At 46.1% G+C, this 23,857-nt stretch overlaps 1 protein-coding gene across 2 annotated transcripts in view; it reads right to left on the bottom strand.

Annotated features, from left to right (window-relative positions):
- Positions 1–1,129: 1,129 nt before the first annotated feature.
- The window catches only part of FADS2 (fatty acid desaturase 2), a 40,600-nt gene continuing 17,872 nt past the window's right edge, over positions 1,130–23,857 (bottom strand). For both annotated transcript variants that reach the window (XM_005289233.5, XM_005289234.5), the window contains 9 exons: positions 23,497–23,598; positions 21,063–21,188; positions 17,766–17,826; positions 17,171–17,247; positions 16,880–16,977; positions 12,125–12,221; positions 10,169–10,248; positions 8,454–8,579; positions 1,130–6,488 (listed from right to left, as the gene is read on the bottom strand). In XM_005289233.5, the coding sequence (XP_005289290.1) occupies positions 6,437–6,488; positions 8,454–8,579; positions 10,169–10,248; positions 12,125–12,221; positions 16,880–16,977; positions 17,171–17,247; positions 17,766–17,826; positions 21,063–21,188; positions 23,497–23,598 (819 nt within the window). In that variant the 3' untranslated portion in view covers positions 1,130–6,436. The remainder of the gene's footprint in view (positions 6,489–8,453; positions 8,580–10,168; positions 10,249–12,124; positions 12,222–16,879; positions 16,978–17,170; positions 17,248–17,765; positions 17,827–21,062; positions 21,189–23,496; positions 23,599–23,857) is intronic.

The raw sequence follows: 23,857 nt of genomic DNA, 5'->3' as shown, positions 1-23,857 counted from the left end.
AGAAAGGTACAAGGATGATTGAGATCCCTGAGAGAAAAGTGTGAGAACTGTGGGGGCCAGAGTCAGGTCCAAAGACATTGTGTAAGGACATTGGACTGTTGTTTGTTGGACATTCTATTACCCTCAAAATGGTGGGAGTACAATGTGGCTCAGCTGGAGGACCAAGTCTCAAGAAGAAGGGACTGTTGCAGGGCTGGAGTGGCTATCGACAGGACTGTCATAGTTTCTTCTGTATTAAGAACGTAAGACTATTTTGTGGCTCCAAGTTCATTCACAGATGAAGGAACTCTCCTGCTCTTCAAGGTTTACACCCTCTAATACAAAAGCATGCCGAGATGTCTATTTTCAATGGCTTAAATAGTCACCACACCAACTCATTCCCACAAAGCAAGAGGCTGGGGCTATCATAGAACACAGAGGGTTCCCCAGAGACATTCACAAAAGTCATGTCTGCTAAATATGGCTAGTTAGAAAGTGGTAATTTGTAATAAGCAGACAGCCACAACTGGAACTTTAAATCCTAATCCCTCTGAGGCCCAGGCAGGTCTGGACATCAGCTGTTCTTATGGCTTGGGGGTCTGGTTTGGGGATTCAAAATAGGAAAAAGCTGCTTCATCTCTGATTTGGAATTGGAAGCAGTTAAAAAGAACAGCACTAACAAAACGGATCCTGAACCATGTACCAGATTCAGCCTTAAATCACACAAGTCTACACAAGTCATACTGAAAGAGCATTATGTAAAAGCGCACGGGGAAACTTTAATGTGCACCAACAGGGTATATACAAATCAATTAACATGCAACACAGTGCTTTAGAAATCACACCCCATAGTGCCATTACCCCCCTGGCTGAACAAGCCTTAAATCCCACCCCAAACCCAGCTAGTACTGGATTTAAACACACGTCCTTGACACAACTCCAGACATAAGGAATGGTGTGCTGCCCTGGTGTTCAGATAATACAGCGATGGGTGTCCTAAAAATGCCCTAATTAGGTTAGATAGCTCTTCCTTGTTGCATGCCTTCAGTGTGTTTGTACATCTGCAGCTGCCCGAGAAGCATATACATCAACAGGTTTCACTATGGACAGCAATGACTTTGAATGTGAGTGAATAAACCACATTGAACGGTTTTATAGTCAACAGTTATGAATTTATTGAGAAGATACACTAGAAAAAATAGTTCCTTTGATTTACTGAAATATTTATTGAAGAATGATACAGTCAGGAGCTTTTCTATGATGATTTTTGAATTGATGCTTTTTTTTTAACTACCTCTAGACACACACTATATTTTAGGGCTCTGTTAGGGTGGCTTTTAGAAAAGTATCTGTTGGAAGAGGCTATGGCCGATGTATAGCAGCTTGTTACAGAAAGGAGGCATTTTGACACAGACCTCTATTGATATGTGTGGATGGTGTTATCCATGGTACACGAATCCTCAGCAGTAGGTCCCCTGACCCTTTTTTACCCCTCACCACAACAGACTAATTACTGTGAGGATTTACTTGGAGGACCAGATCCCCAGCTGGTGCAAACTGGCACAGATCTATTGACAGCAATGGAGTGGCAAGATTTACACCCGCTGAGGATCTACCCCACAGCTTTTAGGAGATTTCTTAGCTGGCTCACCCAGCATGTCTCCCAGAGTGCTAGAGAAGTGCACACTTCAGAGAGAACTGAAACACCCCTTTAAAGTGTGCAGTGTGTGTTTTCTTCCCCCTCCCCCGCACTGGCCCTGTTCTGCTAACTAGGTAGGAGTAGGATGGGTCCAAAACCCAACTCTTTGGGTTGTCTAGTATTGCTGCTTGCATTAGATGCACCCAGTCTTTACTCAGGGAGATCAAGGATTGGGAGTGAGCCTTCTCCTTCCTTGTGAAAGGGAGCGCTCCTTGAGCTGTTGTCCTCCCTCCTTGTGCACCCATGCAGGGCTAGCCACAATCCAGCCTTGAAGCCCATTATCTGGTCAAGTAACGATGACATGAGAGAGAATGTGGGACTGTTGATCTCAGCCTGGTTTCCTCTCTCTCCTCGTCCTCTTTCCCCGGCTGATTTCTTTTCTGCCCCATGCTCACATCCCTGACCCTGTTCCCCTCACACATCCCCCAGCTCCCTATGACCTCCCCCTTCCCACCTGTACTCCCCATCTCCCCGCCCAGGGCTCCTGCCCCACTTTCAGCAGGTAACTCCTTCCCCCTCCAACTGCCAATCCCAACTGCCAAGGAACCTTCTAGCCTCAACATTCCACCCCGCCCCTTGCTAACTGGAGGGAAGCAAAGATTGTTCCTCCAGGTCTACCCACTCAATTGTCCTGTCCGAAACAAGCTGCTTACTTCCAACCCACAGCCTCTGGAAATGGCCTGCATGTTGCCAAAGGCCAAGTCACCCATGGCATGGCTCAGGCTTGTTTCCTAAAAGCCCCAACAGGCTCCCTGCATGTCCTAGAGTTTGTTGTGTGCTTGTATCTCATTCAAAAGCAATAAATAATCAAAAGAGAGAAAACATTATAGATTTTTCCCTGCTCACTCTGGGAGGGGAACTCGTTGATTGCTGTTCTCTGGGGATTTGGGCAAACTAGGTTTTAATTTTCCATGTTTGCACCCCTGAATTTCAGTTTGAGTGTCAAGTTCAAACCTACAAACACAAAGTCGAAATCAGCTAAAATTGCAGAGTTTAGGCTGGTTTGGGACCAAAGCCATACAAGGCCACTTCAGTGGTTCTTGACTTTCATTCCAAAGCCTTCAATAAAGCCAGGATCTCTCTCTGCTGCCCCGGGTTGCAAACTGCTCTGCACCTTTCAGGCTAGTTGATTAGAATTTCAAATTTCATCATGAAAGTTTTTCACTTCTCTGAATACAATGAGCCTGATTCATCCCTTTACACCGGGGCTCAGCCTGACTCACTCCAATGTATGAATGGAGACCTTGTCACTCTATTGAGTTGCTGCAACTGGACACACCTTTGTCTAAATAAAAGACTGTCTGGAGTTGGAGGGAGGGAGAGAAAAGAGGCCTCAGTTCCAGCGAAAGAGGGAAGTTTTGAGAAGAACACTGCTCATTTGGAAAGGTGATTAAGTGGGACTGGCCCCAGAGGCAAAATTGACAGATACAGCTGACATTGTTCCCAACACATACAGTTTTCATAAGAGAATTTGGTTTGCATGTTAGTGTGACACTAACAGACCCCAGTTGTCAGCACTGAACTTGGGACCTCTGGAGTTAAATGCATGAACCTGTATTGCATGAGCTAAAAGCCACATGCCTCCTAGCCAATGCTGTAGCAGACTCATTAATCTCTAGGTGGTCTAGCTGCCACTAGAGCACCACACTCAGCAGGCATAGGTTACATTAATACATAAAGTAAGATAAACACACTTGCAAGTTATGGTGGAGTCAGTGACTTGATCCTCTGTAGAGAGAGGACTTTCATCTCCCAGTAGACGTAACAATACGACACTCAAATCTCTCCCAACTATAAAATGGCATAGTTTTTATTTTGCAGGTCTTAGTGACTCAGAGTTTTCCATGAACAAGAATGTTTCTATAGTTTGATCTAAAGCACCCAGCTCGCCTGGGTGAGAGGGAAGAGCCAATATCAGGCACTTGCCTGTCCCTACTTGTTCCATTTATGATTTTGTTTGTTGTTGCTCAGGACAAATGAAACAATTGTTCTGTTTAAGGACTGGCCCTTCCTTCTGCATGGTGCCCAGCCCCATTGCTTTTCTAGAATGTTCCGAGGTTCTACAGCTGTCAGTAGTGATAGCTGCCATCTCCCAAGCATTGGCAATGCAGAGTGCCCTACTGGAATTGCATTATTCTTTTAATAAAACACAAGTCCCTCCAGTAAGCTGATCAATGACCACTACAAAAGCACGTGACTAGAATAAGGCTACTGGTTTGGGATGGGTCTATTGGGTCACCACTCTCCTGAGATTCCTCTGGACGTTTACCATGCAAATGGACAACATTCCAACAAGACAGACAGCAAAGAGAAAGGGGCCAGAGCCCAGAGGAAGCAGCAGCCAAACTCAGAGTTTGTTTTGGAAAAAAGAACTGGAGGAGCAAAGAATCTGAATCTTCTCGAAAAGCGAGCTGCCTGTTTGGAAGACTGCAAAGCAGGTGCTGCAGTATGTTTGTGCTCATCCCTCCTGGAGCAGAGAAAGTGAGATACATTCATTGAATTAAAAAGAGACTGAGATTAAGGCAGTTTCAATGGTGTTTTCCACAATCCCATGCTAACTCATTACTACCTTGTTCAAAAAGATTACAAAATACAGAAGGATACTGTTAATTATGCTATTAGAGATTGGAACCCCAGGGACTGCAATATAAAAGGTGTTCAAGGTCTGGTTGAAACTGAAACACCACCAGGACAATAAAACTTGATTCTAACCACCTGTGGTGATATTTAAGTATTGCAATCAACAGGGTGTGTATAATCACCCAACTATTTAGAGTCCCCTACAAACTTCAGGCATCAGTGGATTGGTTAAATTACAATGTCCACTATGAATTTCCTGGCTTTAGTGCAGTAAAATCTGATCTTCAGGGAGACATTTTCTAAAGCGGGTTAAACTTTCTCAAGTGTTAAGCCCCAGTCCTGCAGCTGCCTCCAGGCAGGCAGAGCCCTGTTGATTTTAGTGGAGCACCATCTGGGTCAGGGCCGGCTCCAGGGTTTTGGCCGCCCCAGGCAGCAAAAAAAAAAAAAAAAGCCGCGATCGTGATCTGCGGCGGCAATTGGCGGAAGGTCCTTCACTCCGAGTGGGAGTGAGGGACCATCTGCCGAATTGCCGCCGAATAGCTGGACATGCCGCCCCTCTCCAGAGTGGCCGCCCCAAGCACCTGCTTGCCAAGCTGGTGCCTGGAGCTGGCCTTGATCTGAGTGATAGGATCTGCTTGGGGAGATGCAGTTGTGGGATTGGGACCTAATGATGTGCTTGCAAACTTGCTGTTAGGTAACTGCATGACTAAATACCTATTTTGCACAAGGAAATGTGGGTTTTGAACAAGCAATGAGGGATGGGCAGAAGTTTAGAGGCCTTTTTTTAGAAACCTTGGCCCTTAATATTACTGGAATGTCACATCTGTCTTGCTTTCAACTGTATTAAATTAAAGTCTCCAGGCCTAATGTAAAGCCAACTGCTGTCTATGGAAGACTTTCTATTGCTACCAGTTGGCTTTGGATTGGGCCGTGTGTCACGGAACCAACTGAACACTACCCTCCACTAGAGCCACTAATGGTTCTTGGGTAACTGTGTATCAGACAGAAAATAGGTCTAGACAATTTAAGACATTTCTCAGTGCTCTATGGAAAGTTTCACACCAAATGTAAAACCAGGGTAGCTTGGTTCTCTGCTGTATTTGTGTTAAGTAGCTGCAACCTCTCCTGCCCAAAGAGCACAATAAAGCATCTGCAATGGGCAGGTCAATTTGTTATATACATCAATATTATCATTAGTTAGCAGACATCTCAGCAGTGTTAATGGGCCACATGGAAAGAAAACCCGACTAAGTGATTGTTAAATCCCTCTTGCTGTTTCAGCCCAGAGCTGAGTTGCAGACCCCTGAAAACAGGGGTGAGCAGTAAAAACACACACAGAGCCTGATCCAGCACTGAGGCCCATGCAGTTGGATACTTGTGCCTGTGTAGAGTCCCAGCAAAGCTAATGCGGGAGTTCGCAGCGCTGTGCTCAGAGAGAGAAAGAGGCTGAGTGAGAGACAAAGCCACAGCAGGGCTCTGAGCGAGGCAGACAGACTAAATAATGCAGCACCTGCTGCTCACAGCTGCACCTCCCAATTCTCCAGGGAGGATGCAGCAGGCAGCGCAGCCAAGAGACTTCGCCGTTCTGTTGGTGATCAAACAGGCTTTTGGGTTTTTTTGTTTTTGAACACAATCCAATCCTGGGCTGTTGTTCCTCTGCACCAGCATCAGAAGGGGGAAAAGGACGTAAGCTGATTGGGGTTTCTGGGATTGTAAATATTGGAACAGATGCAGAAGCTCTTTGATGCTGGCCTGATCATGTTTATGAATCAAGTGCCTGTGTGTGTGTGGGATTGAGGCTAGGGCTGCAGTGAATGGCTCAGGAAGAGGGAAGGGAGGGAAGAAATTGCTCTTCTGGTTATCCACCCCACTCTCTCATCCTCCCCCTTCAAAACAGAAAACTCCACTCAGCTTGGTTAATTTCCAGCCGGGTGGTATGAAATGGATCTTTTAACTCATCTTCTGAAGACTGTGCCAAACACATTTAAAAATCCCTCTGGTTTAAAAAGGTGTCTTAAACCTCCCCCCCCGCCACTCCCCAGTAGCATTTTACAAGACAGGAAACTCCCCTCCAACTGTGCACACAGATATAGGCTGAAAATCTGACAGTAAAAAACAAAAGAACAAAAACACATGGTCCTTCCCCCATCACTCGCACCTCCCCACTACGATGCAGTTTCATTTATGGAGGTAGGCATCCAACCAGAGATGTCCAGATTTCTTTAGAGACCTATGGAAAGAGAAGAGAGGCATTAGTAAAGCAGGACTCACCGGCCTACCTGAACAGAGATTCTGCAAGGCATTGCCCACTTCTGAATCCAACCATCATTCCTCAGGAGGTCAATAGTCCTTCCCGAACGTTGGGTCTATAAAGCGAGACGAAGTGCCTATCTCGCTCCGTACACAACTTGACTTAAAACACAATGGGCACAATCCTCAGGTAGTGTCCATCAGATTAACTCCACAGACTTCATGGGCATTACACTGATTTACACCCACTGAGGAGCTGACCCAAAAGAAAACAAATTGTAGCTCTACACACTGGAACTATCCCTGCCTAACCATGCAGACCAAGCTGCACACATACAAGAATTCCCCCCTTCTTCCTCTGCATCACCCCTCATACAGAATTCCCTTCCACAGCAGCTCTCTGAAGACAATCAGACATGGAGAATGCAACAGATTTGGGCTATTATGGATCAAATATTCCTCTCAATGAGATGAGGTGGCTGGAGATGCCATGCACGGCCTGGAAGTGATGCTGTGTGAATGTGGGGGAATTCCACTGAGAGGACTGTCGGTTCTTACTCTCCCAAACGAGGGCCACATGCGCTTCCTCACTGTACACAGGAGGTTGCTGCTGCCGCATTTGGCTGGGCTGACACTATGGGCCAGATTGTAATACTCTTACTGACATTGAATCGCAGTCCCTTACTCCATAGGTGGGCTCATTGACTTCAGTGGGGAGTGAAGCTACCTGAATCTGTCTCTCTCTGAGCGTGCGGAGGTTTCCACTGAGTGTTATGTACCCTGCCCTTTGTAGTAGGAGGACTTTATACAAAGTGCCAGAAAGTAGCTCAATATGTTCTGCAGCAGGAACTCCTTCTAGTTACAATTCAGACAACACCCATGTTTCATGGTTTCAGAGAATTTGTGTTATAGCCATGTGGCCACTGTCCTGAGAAACATTTGGCAGAATCCCCCTGTGCATCAGAGCAGTACTTGATGCATCTGAGGGCAAGGGGGGGGGGGAGAGCAAAGGTGGTTTGCTGCCACTTTTCCATCCTTTTAAGGATTGCACTAACTTGTGCCAGCTTAGATTGGTTCCTTAGAGGCTGTTACGGTAGCATGCAGTTTCCACAACCCCTCCCACCCCCAACAGGCCCCCGTTGGAGTAGGCGGTACAGAATCAGTGATGCTAACTCTTTGCCAGCTGAGGATTCTGCAATGGTGGAGTAATCCTCAACTGCTTCTTTAGCACATAAATCCTGAGCATATGTGTGCTTTGAAGTGCCCTCTTTGCTGCTGGAGGGGCACAAACAGGACTCAGTGTGGCTCAAGATCTGGGCCTTTTGTCTTAATGTCCACCTATTTCCCCCATCCTGAGGATGTGCCACTTCTTTGGGAATGTCAGCTGAGCAATAGGAAGGTGCTGTCTGCAAGAGTCAGGTGCAAAATGGCTACGTTAGGCCCATAGCTACTTGATTTAAAGGGCTAGCCACCTGAATAGCATGGTACGAAAGGTGCTAGAAAGGGATGAACATCTCTTGGGGGAATTCAGTGGTGACTTGGTAATCACTGAGCAAGTCACTCCTGATTTCTCCTTGTTTGAGGGCCAGGGTGGAAGGAGTCTGTGGGTTAGAGAGCTGGAACCTGCTGTTTTTCAGATAGCTTTGTCCTTTTCTTCTCTATGACATTACGTAACTGGGGATCTGGCTCAGAAATGGTTGTTACTCCACTGAAGTCAATGGAGCTATGTCATTTCTACAGTAAAAATCCAGATGCTTTTTAGTTTGGTGCAAAAAGGTTATCACTCCTACACCAAACAAATATTTTACAGCTCTGATGCCACTGCTCTAGGCACAGGTATCTATGAACAGAGCTTTTTATAGTAAAATAGACAAGAGATTACTGGAAGGCTGGCACTGGCACTACAGGCTACATACACCCATGAGTAGTACTGAAGGCCCCTTACCCAACAATGTCTATGAATGCCTTGCCGAGAGATTTCTCTTCATAGTGGACTCCGTACTTGGTGCACAATGACTTCACCAGTGGGGCAATCTTGCAGTAATTGTGTCGTGGCATCATGGGAAACAGGCTTGAATAAAGAAGTAGAGAGAGCCTGAGAAAAACCTAATGACAGACCCCTGGGAACAGACACTTTCTGCTTCCTCTTAGGGCTAATTACTGCTTCTGTCCAAGCAAAACAGGCAGACAGAACAGAGCGAGAGGGAGAAATCCAAGCTTTGAAGTACCCCCTTTAAAGAAATGCTCTTGAAAATTGAATGTATTGATTCCCATTCCTGCTGTCATGCCCCAAAACAAAAACGTACTTGGAAAGAATGAAAGATCAGATTAGAAAACAGGGAGTGCTAGAAAAATAAGGAGTGAGGAAATCTCACTTGATCTGCTGAGATTGCTGTCATAGAATCATAGAATCATAGAATATTAGGGTTGGAAGAGACCTCAGGAGGTCAACTAGTCCAATCCCCTGTTCAAAGCAGGACCAATCCCCAACTAAATCATCCCAGCCAGGGCTTTGTCAAGTCGGGCCTTAAAAACCTCTAAGGATGAAGATTCCACCACCTCCCTAGGGAACCCATTCCAGTGCTTCACCACCCTCCTAGTGAAAACGTTTTTCCTAATATCCAACCTAAACCTCCCCCACTGCGACTTAAGTTGCATTCCCTTTGGACAACAACTAATTGTCTATTGACAAGCTAAATTGTCTGGAAGTTCATAGCCCAGACAAACAGATAAAGAATTATCTTCTGCAGCTCTGTTAGGTTCTCTTTCATTCCCTAAATCAACTTCCGGGTCCTTCAGTCTTACTCCATATGACCTCTCCACTAATTTTTGTACTGTCATGGACAGCATTTATCATAATTGATCTTATCTTTTGACATCTTTGCTGAACTAGGGTACCTAGAACTGCAGATAGTCCTATGCAGTTGCATTAAAGCTACATAAATCAGAGGTTGGGAAGAGGTAGAGGGAATTACTGAAGTGACTAGAATCATAGACTCATAGAATATCAGGGTTGGAAGGGACCTCAGGAGGTCATCTAGTCCAACCCCCTGCTCAAAGCAGGACCAATTCCCAACTAAATCATCCCAGCCAGGGCTTTGTCAAGCCGGGCCTTAAAAACCTCCAAGGAAGGAGACTCCACCACCTCCCTAGGTAACGCATTCCAGTGCTTCACCACCCTCCTAGTGAAATAGTGTTTCCTAATATCCAACCTAGACCTCCCCCACGGCAACTTGAGACCATTGCTCCTTGTTCTGTCATCTGCCACCACTGAGAACAGTCAAGCTCCATCCTCTTTGGAACCCCCCTTCAGATAGTTGAAAGGAAACACTCCAAACCAAATGAACCCAAGGACCTGATTTAATGGCCATTTTAATCAATGAGTCCTGAATCAGACTCTAAATTAAAATTGTGAGGGTGAAAGGGGAATTTGCTGGTGGCAACAGGTGAAAGATATTTGTGTTTAGTGGTGAAATGAAAGGATGACTGCAGTTGTTTCTTCTGATTTCATGCATGATGTTCCTGAGGTCCCTTTTCCTTCCCTGCTTACTGCCGCCCCATAATGCTTGCACCCTTCCCCCAAGCCCAGCCTTGACTGGCCAGGTGGTGACCTGGTTGTGTCCATAAGATTCCTTCCCATCCCCCTGAGCCCATACTCACTGGTGCTCGATTTGGAAGTTCAGGTGCCCGGTGAACCAGTCATTGAAAAAGGACTGCTCGATATTACAGGTAGCTGCCAACTGCAAAGACAAGATGCCGACAGTGAATTTTAATGAAGCCTGGGCCAATTGGTGCAGGCTTTTCTTGCACGCTGCAGAAGGCAGAGGAGGTACTTCAAACCAAGCAGTCGTGTGCACCTTACTGCACTACCAAGCTGTTGGATGAAATATTCTCTTATGCGACTTCTCCTGCACTAGCTGTATTCCCTATACTGCTCTAGACCAATCCCATCTGGCCTCTGCTGACCTACTGTATATTCCCCTGATGCACCCTGGGGCTTGAGACCAGGAAGACCACCTTGGTAACTGACAAAGAGGCTAATGGTGCCAGGCCAGTTAAACTACTAGAGTGTTCATAGTCTCAGCCTATCTTGGAAACGGCTCCTGGCTCCTAGCTCCAAGATGTGCAGCACATCACATTGCAGGTTGTCCTTCATGATAACAGAGCTGATGTCAGGGTGTTCCCACTCGTTTAGATCCCTCTCTGTTCTTCTTTTAGTTATCATAATAGTACCGCCCTATCTCCAATAGCAAATTGCTCCTGAGATGTCCATCCCTTCTGAACCAGAGGCAGATTGACAGAGAGGGCTGGGGGCACTAAAAGAAGAGTGATCAACTCCCCCACTCCTTAGGGAATAACCACATCCTCTTGCATGGCTCCACTAACCTAGGAAGGAGAGAAGGCTGCAAGGCATCAATTCCACGTCTCTGTCACCAGAGAGGCTTGATCAGGGATTCTCTCAAGTTTCGGAAAGTGAACTGCACGTGTGAGGCACCATAGGGGTTGCCATACTGCCTCAGTTTCATCTAGTTGGTATCCTGCCTTCAACACTCCCTATACCCAGTGTGTCAAAGCCAGGCAAAACAAGAGGCCATTGTACATCCAGCCAGCTGTGTAATACTACGACTTTGTGGGAGGTAGGGGATGGAAGGGAGGGAACAGGAAGATTACCTTCCCAGCTGCACACAGGTCATCGGCTGAACCCTGAAGCATGAGGTTTCAACAGGCTGGGAACATTTGCTTAGCTGGCATAGCTACCATTGGGATTCATGAGCATACAATTACATAGTCTTTCTTAAAATTCTCTTACATTCTTTTCCTTGCTAAGCTGTGGCAGTGAATTCTGCATGGTGACTGCATGAGCAATAGGTGTTTCCAAACAACTCAGCTTAAAATCACATCAGTGTCAGATCTGTTCTTTCTCCAAATCCCCCATCCAACAAAACAGGTAAGCATGTGCTTCTCATCATACACATGAGTAGTGAACTACAGTGGGACTATTTACATGCTTAAAGCTAAGCAAATGCTTAAGCATTTACTGGATCTGGACCCAAGAGAGAGATGGTGACTGCCAGACTTTGAAAGCTATCCCTTGAGGGCCTCAGTAGACAGTAGATACTGTAACTTGATGTAGGAGAATCCATCTCCTACTCAACTCAGCTACACCCGCTTTCTACTGATGTTATTGGAACTATTTCTGATTTACACCAGTATAATGGAGAGGAGACGCAGGCCAAGTGAGAGCTGAATTAATCTTAGAACACTGCAGGTAAGAGGCATGGTATCTCCTCCTCTGGTTGTACATGTTTGGTGAGTCTAGGTCCTCAGCTGGCCTTGTATATCTCCACTGAAGTCAAAGAAGCTAAACTGATTTACACCTGAGGCTCTGGCCCATTGAATGCCATGGAGTTACTTCTGATTTACACACCTGTGTGCCAATACACTTATGAAGGAGGGTTGTTGTGAAGCCCCTTGAACCTTGCACTTCTCCAGACGTGAATGAGGAATGCTTTCAAACTAAACATTGGGGCCAGGTAGTCAATGATAATCCAGCTGTTCTCTGAAGGGCAAGCGAATTTCTAACCTATTATGGGACATTAATATCCCAGCCATTACCTGAGCGCTGAGCCAGTCTCTGTGCTTCTCACAGTCAATTTCCATTGGAATATGGTTCATCTGTGTGACCCACACAAACCAGTGACTCTCCAGAAACCTTCAAAAGGAAGCATAACCATTCACAGCGCTGATCAGGATATAATCTGTGCAGCTTGCCATCCTCATGTAGGGTAGTGCAGGTAAGGCCAACAGTGATAGCAAAGGGAGTGGGGAGAGGGGTGTACAGGCAGCAGCCATGTTGTACACAGAGGGGGCATAGGATTCTAGGGGAGTATTTCCCAAGCTGAGGGAGCAGGCAACTTTCTGAATCTGGACAATGGAAGGAATCAGCTCTGCTCCATTGGAGCTCCATTTTAGATCTAGGTGTTAACATGATTATTAGGATACCTTACTGTATTACCCTTAGTGGCTATCTCCCTTGATCTCTCATTCTCACTGGGGGATTGCTCTTTCACACTGCTTTGCCTTTACAAGCTTTGATTCACCCCTTAGTTTGTGGAGTACTTGTGGCACCTTAGAGACTAACAAATTTATTTGGGCATAAGCTTTCATGGGCTAAAATCCACTTCATCAGATGCATGCAGTGGAAAATATAGTAGGAAAACATATATACACAGAGAACATGGAAAAATGGGTGTTGCCATACCAACTCTAATGAGAATAATCAATTAAGGTGGGCTATTAGCAGCAGGACAAAACAAACTTTTGTAGTGATAATCAGGGTGGCCCATTTCAAACAGCTGACAAGAAGGTGTGAGTAACAGTAGGGGAAAAATTAGCATGGGGAAATAGTTCTTTGTGTAATGACCCATCCACTCCTAGTCTTTATTCAAGCCTAATTTAATGGTGTCCAATTTGCAAATTAATTCCAGTTCTGCATTAATTAATTAGTCTTGTTAGAGCTGGTATGGCAACACCCATTTTTTCATGTTCTCTGTGTATATATATCTTCCTACTGTATTTTCCACTGCATGCATCCGATGAAGTGGGTTTTAGCCCATGAAAGCTTATGCCTAAATAAATTTGTTCATCTCTAAGGTGCTGCAAGTACTCCTCGTTCTTTTTGCTGATACAGACTAACATGGCTACCGCTCTGAAACCCTTAGTTTGTGATACACAGGGATGGGCCACCAGTATGGATAAAATAAGAACTGACCAGGAAACACTCACTCAGAATGAACCTTTCTGATCTGTTCAATTTCCTGGTGGACATGTGTTCTCCTCACAACACCCTCCTCCCCAATCATTGTTAGGTTTCTGGCTGTCAATCTTAGCAAAGAGATCAAGAATGGAATAGACCAGTGGTCACCAACCATAGAATCATAGAAGATTAGGGATATAAGAGACCTCAGGAGGTCATCTAGTCCAACCCCCTGCTCAAAGCAGGACCAACCCCAACTAAATCATCCCAGCCAGGGCTTTGTCAAGCTGGGCCTTAAAAACCTCTAAGGACAGAAATTCCACCACCTCCCTAGGTAACTCATTCCAGGGCTTCAGCACCTTCCTAGTGGAATCATAGAATATCAGGGTTGGAAGGGACCTCAGGAGATCATCTAGTCCAACCCCCTGCCAAACAGTTGTTTTTTTTTAACCCCAGTTCCCTAAATGGCCCTTTCAAGGATTGAATTCACAACCCTGAGTTTAGCAGGCCAATGCTCAAACCACTGAGCTATCCCTCCCCCACCTGTCTTTCCTAATATCCAACCTAGACCTCCTTCACTGCAACTTGAGACCATTGCTCCTTGTTCTGTCATCTGCCACCACTGAGAACAGCCGAGCTCCATCCTCTTTGGAACCCCCCCTTCAGGTAGTTGAAGGCTGCTATCAAATCCCCCCTCACTCTTCTCTTCTGCAGACTAAACAAGCCCAGTTCCCTCAGCCTCTCCTCGTAAGTCACGTCCCCCAGCTCCCTGATCATTTTAGTTGCCCTCCACTGGACGCTCTCAAATTTGTCCACATCCTTTCTGTAGTGGGGGGCCCAAAACTGGATACAATACTCCAGATGTGGCCTCACCAGTGCCGAATAGAGGGGAATAATCACTTCCCTCAATCTGTTGGCAATGCTCCTACTAATGCCGCCCAATATGCCGTTAGCCTTCTTGGCAACAAGGGCACACTGCTGACTTATATCCAGCTTCTCATCCACTGAAATCCCCAGGTCTTTTTCTGCAGAACGGCTACTTAGCCAGTCAGTCCCCAGCCTGTAGTGGTGCATGGGATTCTTCCATCCTAAGTCCTAAACCAGTTGATTGCAATCGACTGGTTGATCCTGAAGCCTCTGCCAGTCAATCATGATCTCCAGTTGCTAAAAGTCCAGTGGCACAGCAGGGCGAAGGCAGGCTCCCTGCCTGCCCTGGTCTTGCACCACTCCCGGAAGTGGCCAGCACACTCTTGGCCTGTGGCCCCTGGAGGTGGGGGTGGGCAGGGGTTTCCATGCACTGCTCCTGCCTGCAAGCACTGCCCCCGAAGCTCCCACTGGCCGGGAATGGGGAACTGCTGCCAATGGGAGCTGCGTGGGTGGTGCCTGCAGGAAGGGGCAGTGTGCAGAACCATGTGCCCCCCCTGGGGCTGCCGGGGCATGCTGGCTGCTTCCGGGAGCAGTATGGGGTTGGGGCAGGCAGGAAGCCTGCCTTAGCCTTGCTGCGCTGCTGCCCAGAGCCATCCGAGGTAAGTGCTGCCTGGTGAGTGCCCTCCCCTCGACTCCCTCCCGGACCCAGCACCCCATACCCCCTTCTGCACCCCAAACCTTCTCCTGCACCCCAACCCCCTGCCCCAGCCCTGAACCCCCTCCCAGATCCAGCACCCCGTACCCTCTCCTGCACCCCAATACTCTGCCCCAGCCCAGTGCCCCCTCCTGCATCCAAAATCCCTCCCAGAGCACCCCCCCGCACCCCCCCTGCACCCCAACCCCCTGCCCCAGCCCGGTGAACTTGAGTGAGGGTAGGGGAGAGCAAGCGACGGAGAGAGGAGGGATGGAGTGAGTGAGGCGGGGCTTCAGGGAAGGGGCGGGGTAGATCCTGGGTTGCACTTAAATTCAAAAAGTGATCTTGTGTGTAAAAAGGTTGCAGACCACTGGAATAGACCATGGAAACAGAACTCTCTTTTTATGCCTATTCTCTAGGCCAGGGTTGAGAGGGACTTTGGCAGGGCTATCCTTGTTCTGAACTTGAACTTCTTCTTTGAAGAAACAGAGGACTTCAGTCTCCAGACTCGTCTAGCCTAGCCAGAATCTTTCACCAACAAAAATTTCACCCCAAAATTAAAGAAGAGAGTGATGCACGTGAAGAAGGATCTGAGAATTTTTCTAAGGTTCTGATGTTGGCCTAGAGGGGTTTTTATACACCATATTTGTTTCGCATGGTGTTTTAATCCAGCAACTGAAGGGTAATATGGGCCAAATAGCTTAATCAGAACAATCTGAACTTGCTGTCTTCCTGCTGGCTAGAAATGCCTGGGCTCACATCAAAAGTAAATGCTTTTATCCGAGCTTGCAACTGCAGCCTGAGTAGAAGTGGTAACTCAGTATAAGAATTCTGGCTTCTCTGACCAATGAGAGAGCAGCTAGGGAGAGATTTCATAACTGATTAGAATGCTGGTTTGCTCTATAAAACTCCTTGGACTCTTTCCTGATTGTCTTACATTTAAATAAGCAATTTTAAGGACACTTGGTGATGCTTCATTAACCACATTACTGGGAGAAAAGCTGGTCTTGTTGCATTTGTGATCCAACCGAAACAAAGTAGTATGGGAAATCTAGCTACAGCGTCTGCCACTGTGAGATTTTCAACTGGATTTGACACAAAAGAGGCTGGCTAAACCTTTAAACATATGGATGCTTATCATGACTTAATGAAATCTTTTGAAGTTCATGCTTCTCTAAGAGCCTGATCCAAAGCCCATTGATATCAATGGGAATTTTTCCTAACTAATGATCAGAGCCACTAAAATAACATGGGAGGTGAAATTCCGATCCTACAATGTAAAGATTTTTACACAGTTTTGCAAAAATTCTTTTAAAACATTATTTTTCTAAGGACCCTAACAATGGAACTAAATTCAGGTCAGCCTTTGGACACGAGCTAGCAGTCACAGTCACTGCTTCCAGGGTGGAGATGTCAATACAATCCTATGGTCTGGAACATAAGTCCAGTCAGTCATAGCACTGTCTCTGTACTAGGGTGTAAAATGAAGGATTTGTGAGAGCCTTGGCCAGGGACCATCCAACAAAGCATGCTACATGCAGGGGATCCCCGTGGGGGACAGCATTTGACTTCTCGCTCCCTGAGCGGGCAGGAGCTGGGCGTAATGTGGAGGCAGCACATTCAGTCCCTAGAGGAGGGAGCTCCATGCCTCATTCCTGGGTTACTTTCCAGCTGACTTGGGAGGGGCTCTGGAAGGAATCACATCCAAAATTCCTCAGGTGACTTAGACCCAGTGTGGGAGCTTTACATGGGTGGGGATGAGTGAGGAAGGAAGGAGGGAATAGAGATTCTCATCTCTGCCTGCTGTCACCACCAATAGGGATTTCCTGATGATGAGAGAGACTAAATACCAAAATCAAATCTTCTGGCAGAGATTGAGGCAAGAGAAGCTTGTCAAGGCAGTGTGATGTAGCACAGATTGGAGTAGATGAGGGGAGAGAATCTTGATTAATGAGGGAGAATGGCATGGCATAGATGAGTTAGCTTGACATCGCTCATCACGTGGGATGGGTGGGGCCCATGTCTGGAGGGAGGGGAGAGCAGTGTCTCCTACCTGACAAAGGTGAGTAGAAACAGGGATCCCAGAACTCCATAGAAAGGGATGTACATGATGAAATAGCGCATGTAATAACTGAAGGCCCAGGCCAGGTCCTAGGGAAAGAAAGAAGAGATAATGCATTAGAGGCAACGTACCCTCCCCTCACCCCCACCAACACCCCTCCTTAAGCCAGCTCTCTTTACAGAGTGGACAGAAGCCTCTTTTCTCCCTCCCCAGATAAGGTTCTCTCCACCATCCACGTGGGACATGGTTTGACACACAGATCAGAGACAACCTTTCACTCACCGCCCAGAACCTGCGTCTGATCATGGTCATGATGATTTGCATTTGGAAGTACACGGGGATGAGGAGAGGTGGGAAAACTGAAAGGCAAACAAAAGACAGCAGATGAGGGAGACAGGTATGTAACATGAGGTGAACAGACATGCTGGGGGCCTGAAAGTAAGAGTTGAGGCAAGAGCTTGTGAAGGGGAAACCAGATCTCTGCTACTGTCTCTCAGCAAAGAGAGGAGGCATTTCCTCCATGTCCTGCTCACCTTCTGGTATAGAAGATTCTAGACCAACAATGAGCAAGCCCAGGACTTCTGCTGACATGTTCATCTACTGGGGGCTGCCTCCTAGCCTTAGTCACTTGCCTCACTTAATTTAGCCTCTTTGGTGGTGGTAAGGATCCATGGATCTCAATGATGATGTCACGGAGGAACTGAGGTGCCTGCTTCTATTGCAATTAAGCTGTGAAAGGGATAGTGGGCCCTGGATAGGGAGGGATTAGTTAGGAAGTAAAGAATAACTCTGCTGAGGCAAAAGGGAGCCGCAAGGTAAAGATGCATCCCCTCTATCTCACCATATAGGGAAGTGTAGGGGGCCGGGTCATACTCACCTAGGAAGAAGTACTCATGCTGGTGGTTGTAAGGTAGGTATTTCAACTTCTTCTTGCCATACTGGAGGGGGAGACAAATGACAGAGAACTGTCTTAGCTCATTACACCCATGGATATGAGAAAACTCTCCTTGGGCGGAGACTCTCAATGACACCTGTTTATATCTGGTTAACTCTCTTTAGTCAGAGCTGAAGATTTATGGCCTAATCCTACCCTACTGAAGGCAATGAGGGTTTTGCCATTGCTTTACATGGAGCAGGATCAAGCCCTCAGAAAGCTGTCTTAGCATACAATACTTCCTTCTCCAAGGCTATGTCTAGAGTAGGAAAATAGGTCATGATTTGAGATGTGTTAACTGATTGTTGTCAGGGTTGATCTTGCCCTGCTAATACATGTTTAATCATGACTTCCCTATGTACACTAGCTGCAAGCTCCCATTTAAAATCATCTATCTTGAGTACTTATTTGGTCCCTATTACTAAAGTACCTGAGCACCTCTCGGTCTTTCATGTACTAGAGATAAGGAAATGCTGTTATCCTCCTGTTACAGAGGGGGAACTGAGGGCGAGAGACTGAAGCCCAGAGTTTTAAAGGTGTTGCTCCACTCAGGGCTTGTCTACACTATAGCCAGGATTGATGCTGTGGTGATCAATCCACCGGGGGTCGATTTAGTGGGTCTAGTGAAGACCTGCTAATTCGACCGCTGATAGCTTGGATGTCGACTCTGATACTCCACCAGATTGAGAAGAGGAAGGGGAGTCGATGGGAGAGCGTCTCCTGTCGACACAGCCTAGTGTGGACCCCATGGTAAGTAGATCTAAGCTACATCGATTTGAGTTACGCTATTCACATAACTCAAATTGCATAGCTTAGATCGACTTTTCCCTTTAGGTCTCAGTGTTTCAATGCCTAACTGACTTAGGAGCCTAAGTTTTGTTTCCAAAAGTGACATAGGCACTTAGGAGCCTGAGTCTCATTGAAAATCAAGTTGTCTAAAAATGGATGGGTTCTGGCTTCAAGTTTTCATGAAAGAAATGGAAAATTGTGGCCACACTGAAAAGGTACTGTGACATTTTTAGTCAAAAGCCACGTTTCATCAAATAAAATATTTTGAAGAAAAAATATCAACCAGCTCTAATAAACATGCACGAGTGTCATAACGATCCTTTGGGCAAGAGGAAGGAAGGTCTAATGGGTGAGGCACTGGAGTGGGATTCAGGAGATCCTGTTCCATGTCTTCATCCGAGTTCAAACAGGCTAACACCTTTCACCAGTAATACATTCACATGGCCTGTGGGTCACTGGCGATTTCAGGAATTACAGATTTATGAGAAGGGAATTAAGTGCGATCCAAGTTCTGCAAGGCTGCACTAGGGTAAGGTTTCAATATACAAGAGTGCAGGCACATCCAAGCACTGATATAGTGCTCATACTTCATACACTCATCTTGGAAGACAGAACCAATTCCTTCATTGCTATAAGCACCCACATTCTGCTCAGCTATTTGTGCAGTGATGGGACCATCATCCTCAAAACCTAGCTAACAGGGGCCAGCTCTTCAAATGGTGTAAATCGGCAAATTCCATTGACATCAGTGGAGTGGCACTGATTTACACCAGTTGAAGATCTGACTCCTGATATCTAGCTACCATAGTGTAATGGTTGATTAGTGGTTTGTTATGGTCCATTCGGGGTCACTCATTTCAGTGACATATGGCTAGACCTGTCTTCATAGAACACTCTCAGTACCTGTGCAGGTAACTCATCTTTTAGGCAGTCTCTCTATCATGTATTTGGAATTAGCTTCTTTGTGGCCTAGAAGTGGGTTGTGGTGGCATGAGTGTGCACCAGTATTTTCTTTTATGTCTTCCTATATTCTGTTTGTTAAAAATGCCGTTGCCGTGGTGTTTCAGATCCACACGTTGGCTTTCTAAGCTTTTTTTGCTGCATGTCCTTATGCTGATACGTCATATATCACTATTGATCTTTACAATACCCCTCCCTTAGGTTTTTGTACAATACAGACAGTAAATATTGTGGCCCCAGATAATTGGATTTAATTGCATTACCTTAATAGATACAGTTACTGTGTGCAGTGTGGCTGACTCATAGTTGCCTTGGGAACCATGGCTCTGAACCTGAGCTGTGGTAAATCAATATAGCCCCATTGACTTCATGGATTTACATAGTCCAATATCTGGCCCCCTGTCTTTTGAGTGTATGGATTTTTGCAGGACTAGGTTGTGTCCCAAGGACATCGCCCATGCTTGATTTGCCCCAGGAAGGAATTACATCTCAGGGAGCTGCAATTCCCTCTGTGTTCCCTGCTTGCTTCAGGGGTATAATATACTGGCAGTAAATTACCATTCACCCTGCTAGGCTGGCTCAGCTCTGCTGGGTGGTGGATTGGTAAATGTAGCCAAAGCTTCACTTATTCCCTGCCCCACCCCCACTTGCTCCAGTGGGGAAGTAAGTAAGCATGCAGCACCTTTTACCCCGGCATGACCAGACCCAAAGCCTGGAATGCCCATACAGGGGCACACATGGGGAATTCCTCTCCCCTATGCCCCTATAAGGGCATGAAGTACAACCAAGCCTTTGGTGTTTAACACATCAGCACTACAATTGCATTAATGTAGGTCTCTCCTCTCCCCGCCCCCCAGAGTTTCCTCGTGTTTTTCCCCAAGCAGAAGACACAAGAGGAAACCATTATTCTGATGTAACCATGCAATCTGCTCTAAACAGAATTTGCCAAGGCTCCAATGAAGTGAGGACTCCTGTTTGTACACAAATATAGTAAGGCATTTCTTTCAATATTAGATCAACTTTTTAAAGGAATTTGCTTTGACTGCTCACAAGAGGTACCTGTCCTCACAGAAGAAATAAACCGATGACAAGTTGTAAATATCAGAAAGAAACCCTGTTTGTGTTAAGTCAGCAAAAGAGTATTCTGCACCATTTTATCCACACTTGGATATCTCAGAACAATGGGATGAAAATTTCCCTATTTCTGCATTCTCTTCATTCTCATTCCCTAGCTCTCAAGCTACCTAAAAATATGATCACCTTTGGGCTGAAAACGGGCATGAGAAATTATATCGACCACTGAACTTTCTGGCCCTCACATCTTCTCAAATTTTGATCCAAACTCCTGTCAGAAAATATAGATGCTGGGAACATTTCCTCAAAGATGAAGTCTTAAGAGCCGAGGTCTGATCCTCCAGACACTGATCAACCTCTGTCCTCACAGAAAAAGTTCTCTAAAGCCCACCAGCAAACACCACTTCCTTGTCTTACCTCAACGGGCTGAGAATCTCCCAGGACAAAAATATGCAGCATGTTCACATCTGGGTCCTTCTTGAAGATGTTGGGCTTGGCATGATGTTGGAAGTGACGATGATTCCACCAGTTTGCTGAGGCACCCTGGGAAGAGGGAGGAAATGTTTAGTAAATGGGGAGGCATGGTTCCCGCTAATGGAGAGATGACCCCCGGCTATGATATTCATTCACTTGTATATTCTAAACTGCCCATGGCATATAGTTTATGTCCAAACTCTTAGCTACCTGTGAAATTGTTGTGAGAGTGAAGGGGCTAAATCCTCTGCTCTGACAGACTGATTGGTAGCAGCTAAGGATCTGGATCTGTCTGGATTAGTATATCATTAAAAAAAAATGCTACTCACATTGAGAAAAAAGAAGTTAGCCTTGCTTACATGTAACTCCTAATATTTATATGCTGCAAAGACAGGCAGACAGACATCCCACCAGCAGGGGAAGCACAAGATAAACTGCATCCTTTACCCAGAGCGCTGTTGTCTTCAGTGTCATCACCCATTTCATTGATGATGTCAAGAATGATGTAAGCAGGCAAAGCCATGTTGGCTTATGCAATGGAAGAAAGAATATGACAAGAATCCCTCTTTGCCCAATGGAAAAAAGACAAAACTGGCCAGGAAAGAAATATTATTTTCCAGTGTCTAAGAAGGTTTTAATGGAGAGTATTAAAAAAAAAGGACTGGACCGTGTCCCATAAGGGTCCTATATCCTCATTTCCCTCTGGCACTTGTGAAACACAGTGCCAAGCTGTCCCACTGCCAAGGATGCTCGGGCAGAAGGCCAGCAAAGCACTTGCCTTGTGACTGGTGATAAGCGTTGTGGGCAGCTGGCTGCTTCCAAGAATTCAGAGTGGACAGAGAGCCTCCATCTCACAAAGCTGCCTTTAGTTTAGTCATGTTAATGAGCATTCAGAGGTTACTTGCCCCTGCTTACACATGTTGGAAACCGGTTGTCCCAGGACTGGGCAATCTGAGAGCTCTGGTTGCTATGAATAACGGGGCATTGTTGGGAAGCTGGCAGTGAGGGAATAGCCAACCGCAACGTGGGAGCCCTCGTTTTTAGATTGCTGCAATAAATTGCTTTGTGGTTTTTTGGTGTTCCCTGTTCAGGACCTGCAAGTGATCATCTATAAAGTGAAGAAGGAGGAACACAGAGAATTGTGAGATGGGCAAAGGTCCAACATTGCCCCTCCTCTCCCCCGGAAGGAAAGGAGTTGTATCATGTAGGCTATGCCCATCTAATCCTAAAAGATTATCCTCTGTTCAGTGCTCTAGAGGAAGGGAAATCCTGCCTCTTCACCCCAGATCCCTGCTGATCTCTCTCTCTGAGATATCATCTCTCTGCTCTGATATTTTGCCTGCCTCCTCATTTTTTTCTATACTGCCAGATGTGCCCCGAAGAAAAAAATTTATCTAGACCCCAAATCTGGCAATTTGCTTAACCTTGTCCATACAAATGAGACTCTCCATATTTAATCCCTTTTTATACACCAGGAAGAATGGGCTTCTTCTGCTAGGACTGCCTATTTCCTCTCCTTGCATTAAAGCAGGTTGGGTAGCAATTGAGGATTATTTGTGCTGCTTGCAAATTGGGAAATGTCTGGTCAATACCACCCAAGCTGGGCCTCAAGAGGAGTAGAGGGACACCGTCACAAGGTGAGAACAGAGCTGTGGCCAAGGAGGTTACTTGTTGCTGTGGTTTTCAATAGATGATGCCCCACCTTGGGTCTGGACACAGTGTTGTCTCACTGCTGCCTTTTAATACTTTTTATTGCTAGTGCGGTCATTCCATACCTGAGGTTAAAATGGCCAAGGCCAAACTAAATATGCATCTAATAATGCCTACCATTCCATCCCTTCGTACAAGACTCCACACTGTAGGTGGATCGTTTTGCCAGCTATATTGTATAGGACTCTTGTGTTGGACCCTATCCTGGACTGAAGTTCTAAAATTGTCCCGAATGGGTGAGAGATGTCAGGGTGGTCATTTTAATCAATAAACACATTACTCGGGCTTTATGTAGGGAAAGTGGGGGGAATGGGGAGTAAAGGAGATTGTATAATGCTTCATTTTAACAATCTTATGGGCCAGATCCCCAGCTGGTGTAAATCAGCATAGTTCCATTGGTGTTACTGGAGCTATAATGATTTACACCAGCTGAGGATCTGGCTCCCCTATCTGAGCCTCCAAGAACTCCACCTGGAATCTGTCACTAATTCTTCCTCCCTGCTGCTGCTCCCTCTGAAAGGGTGAGATCCGACTGGCAGGCTTTATGGGGTTTATGGCTTTGACACCTACAGTCTGTGAAATGGGATGGAGTGGATCCCCAGTCTCCTTTGCTGCAATCATTTCCTTTCTGCACAGTGTGTGCTGGCATCCAGCAAATGACCTTTACCTTCAGGTGCCCGATGACAAACTTGTGGACGATATGGTTCCATTTAGACTTCTTAAAGACAGAGAGGTGTCCAAAGTCATGCTGTAGCCACCCAGCCTGGGCCTGTAGAGGAAAAAGGACCAGGGGTGACAGGGCTGCTTGAAATCAAAGGTAAGTAAGAAAGGACACTCAGAGTGGAAGGCAAGTATTGTGTGTCTGTATGAAATATGCACAGTCCTATGCACAGAAAAAGCATGGAAGGGGGAGAGTTTTGTATTAATTTAATTGGTATTGGATCTATGGGAGGGAGACGTGAGACAGGCAGTGGACTCAATGCATCCGAGTGTGAGGCAGTGAGTATGCGCCCTATAAGTAAGAGCAA

Source organism: Chrysemys picta, chromosome 4, assembly GCF_011386835.1.
Source record: "Chrysemys picta bellii isolate R12L10 chromosome 4, ASM1138683v2, whole genome shotgun sequence".
NCBI classification, from domain to species: domain Eukaryota; kingdom Metazoa; phylum Chordata; order Testudines; family Emydidae; genus Chrysemys; species Chrysemys picta.
This window is presented reverse-complemented; position numbering and strand designations above follow the sequence as displayed.